General features: G+C 35.1%; 1 protein-coding gene across 1 annotated transcript; it reads left to right on the top strand.

Moving 5' to 3' along the window:
* The first annotated feature begins 213 nt into the window (after positions 1–213).
* Positions 214–1,170, top strand: LOC128094417 (olfactory receptor 52Z1P-like). Its single transcript, XM_052712794.1, has one exon. It carries the CDS (start codon positions 214–216, stop codon positions 1,168–1,170), a length of 957 nt encoding a protein of 318 aa, XP_052568754.1.
* Positions 1,171–3,601: the final 2,431 nt, after the last annotated feature.

Here is a 3,601-nt window from a genome sequence, read left to right as displayed (position 1 = left end):
TCATCGTTTTTGTCAAACCCTTATAAGTTTTTATTTTCCTGTTAATGAGCTGTACCTGGCTAGCAATTACTGAATCATATATGTCAACTCATTGTTAATGTATAAGTTTCACAAAGTGATATTTTATGATAATCTAATCAAAATAACCACAATTTTTTTGTAATTTATATTTTTCTTCAGTCCCAAGCTCCAGTATCTGAGGACAAAGAAAAGATGGTAATGTCTTCAAATCACACCAACCTCAGAGACATCTGGTACACCATGATTGGGATCCCAGGACTAGAATATGCACACATTTGGCTCTCTATCCCCATTTGTTCAATGTATATAGTGGCCCTTGCAGGCAATACCCTATTAATATTCCTGATCTTCACTGATCACAGTCTTCATGAACCGATGTACCTTTTCCTCTCTATGTTGGCCCTGGCTGATATCATTCTATCTACAGTGACCACACCAAAGGTTCTTGCAATCTTCTGGTTTCGAGCTGGAGGCATTTCTTTTGCTAGCTGTGTGTCTCAGATGTTTTTTCTCCACTTTATGTTTGTGACAGAGTCTGCCATACTGCTGGCTATGGCATTTGACCGTTATGTGGCCATCTGCTTTCCACTAAGGTATACTACCATTCTAACTCCCTCAGTCATCGGCAGAATGGGCCTTGCATCTGTGACTAGAAGCTTCCTCATCTGTTTCCCCTTGGTCTTTCTTGTTTATCGGCTCACCTACTGTGGGAGAAACATCATTCGGCACTCATACTGTGAACACATGGGCATTGCCAGGTTGGCCTGTGACAGCATCAAAGTCAATATTTACTATGGAATGACTGTACCTTTATTTTCCATAGGCCTGGACATTGTGCTTATCATCATCTCTTACACCCTTATACTTCATTCAGTATTTAGAATTCCATCTCGAGATGCCCGACTCAAGGCTCTGGGTACATGTGGCTCCCATGTCTGTGTCATCCTTCTGTTTTATACACCTTCTCTCTTTACCTTTTTTGCTCACCGTTTTGGGGGCCACAGCATACCGCGTCACATGCACATTCTCTTTGCTAACCTCTATGTGGTGGTACCTCCTACCCTCAACCCCATCATTTATGGAGTGAAGACGAAGCAAATTCAAGAGAGGATTTTCCAGATGTTTTCTTTCAGTAAGGCATGTTTTTGATGTAAACAGAGAAGTGTGATCTTAGTGTTTTTTTCCTAGAAATTACATAACTGAAGCATCTGAAGTTTCTCCTGAAATATTATGTCATGGCAGCATTAAAAGTGAGAATGACAATAATGCTGAAGTAAATGAGTATTGATTTTTTTGTCTCTTGTTTAGAAAAAGTAGTCTGAGGACAGCTTAATTTCTGTTCCATGCTCAGGTTACTTGTAATATCCCCAGAAGAACTAAGAATAGGGTCCATATTCACAAACTAAGCAATTGAAAAGCAAAAGTCCATTTTTAACCTGCCATACATTCACCCTTTATTTTTATAAAATAGGTAAATATAATAATACAATACTTCATAGAAAGTTTAAGTACCACATTAGCAGTGTGGCTTAGTCCTTGAGTATTTATGCTCTGAGTTCAAGTTTAGAATTTAGATGTTCAATTTTGATCATGACTATTAGTCTTCATGGGCTCTTAAATATTTAGCTTCAAAAGTGCCAAGCATAAAATGAAAATGATCTATGTATTATTTTATTATCAATTGAAAACTAGTCTGTATCTTATGAATACCTGGATTTTCCAGACAGAAAGAAACCTGTGTTTCTCTCCCTTTCTCAGGTAATCCTAGAGCAACATTGAAATCTTTAAGAATAAGAACAACACTTTGCAATAGAGAGAATTCAACCTCATTAATGTGTGTGTTAATTAAACTATTGAAATTAGTCGAAATTATTTCTCCCTAAATAAATAAAAAAACAGTTTCCTTCTAGGTCATTATACATGGTGATATAGACAGAATTTCTACCATCAGGAATATTTACAGTTAGTAACATTGGTAACAGGTATCCCTTAGGAAGTAAATGCAATGATAGGGTGTCAGAGCTCATAAAAATAAAGTGAATAAAAATAGAGTGATCTCCACTATTCACTCAAATTCACATGTAACGCTCTAATCTGTATGCATGTTCACAGCACTGAAAGTGAAGGTGAACTAAAGAGTAATGTCATGAGTGCGCTGGATCTATTTGTTAAGATGTTTCTTAAAACTGTAATGTAGTAGGACTGTCACAGAACTTGGACTTAAGTACTTCTATGGAGATGAAGCTTTAAGTCTTTTAGAAAGAAATGAGGTAATGTAGAATGATACATGTTATATGATCTCAAATACATAGAGGCACCAACTCAGACTCATATAGACCCATATATGTGTTGTATTTATATAAAGTTAAAGAACAAATAAAATGTCACTTATATTGTAGAAATGTTTAAGAAAATGTTTAGCTAAGATAAATTTGAAACAATACTCTATCAGTTTTCTCTTTTACAATAAAGATACATTACTCTAACTATATTATTTCATGGTAGATATTCCTGTTTTCTTCATACAGTATAACCTTAAAGACAATTGTTATAATCTTATATAATCTTTACTAGATATCCAATTACCCAATAAATTATACACAATTTAGATTTGCTTACTTTCATTGTATCTTGAAAATATATTTAAATGTATTTGGTTGTAGTTTTTCATCACTTACAGGAGTATTTTAAGATTTCCCTTTTGTGGAAGCATTAAAAGAGTATGGTGGTGGCTGTTTGATAATATCTATCACCAGGTAGCTGTTAGCAATGGCAAGGAAAATATATACACAGCTGTAGAATTATTAGATAACAATGTATATTTTTCAAAATTCAAGACATACATATTCAAAACATTTGCCTAACTCTACAAATGAAATGTGTGCCTGTTGAAGTCTGTCAATAAAGCTCACATCTACTAATAAATTCCTTGGAATTGATAAAAATTAGAAAGAATAAAACTTCTATGTTCATCTCTATCACTGCTGAGAATTTAAAAAGACCTATACATTGAGAATGTAAGAATGGAGAAAACTGGCTGTTCCAGAAGAGGAATCTACACATTATCCCAGTTGTCAGAATCCTAATTCCTTGTATGTGTATGAGCAAATGACTAGAGGGCCAAGACACAAAACACCCCATGGTATGAGAAGAAAAAGGCCCAGAGCTCAGCATGACCTGAATAAGTGATTTTTTCTCAGCCAAATTGAAACATTTTATAATTCACAAAGAATGCAATAGAGTTTATAGAAAAAAATGAGGCTCTTATGGGAAGTAATTAAATTAATTGTTCTCTGGTTATGCATGACAAACCTTAAAATAGTATCTTAAGAGTCAATGTATTTCTAGTTGTTTTGATCCCAACATAAGAATAAAAGATAAGAAATTCAAGGAGTAAAGTAAAAAGCTATGAGTTGGCAACACTTAAGCACTTGAGACTGAGATTAGCATCCTGCAGTTTGAGCTGGGCAGAATCCACAGGGTCCCCTCTACATGTAGTTGTAATAAAGTTACTGCTGAACACATTCTGCACTCACTGATCAGCCCTGGGGTATCACTGGAGGGCAGTGTCAGGACTCCT

Source organism: Peromyscus californicus, unplaced genomic scaffold (genome assembly GCF_007827085.1).
Source record: "Peromyscus californicus insignis strain IS unplaced genomic scaffold, ASM782708v3 Scaffold_4__1_contigs__length_199733344, whole genome shotgun sequence".
Lineage (NCBI taxonomy): Eukaryota > Metazoa > Chordata > Mammalia > Rodentia > Cricetidae > Peromyscus > Peromyscus californicus.
This window is presented reverse-complemented; position numbering and strand designations above follow the sequence as displayed.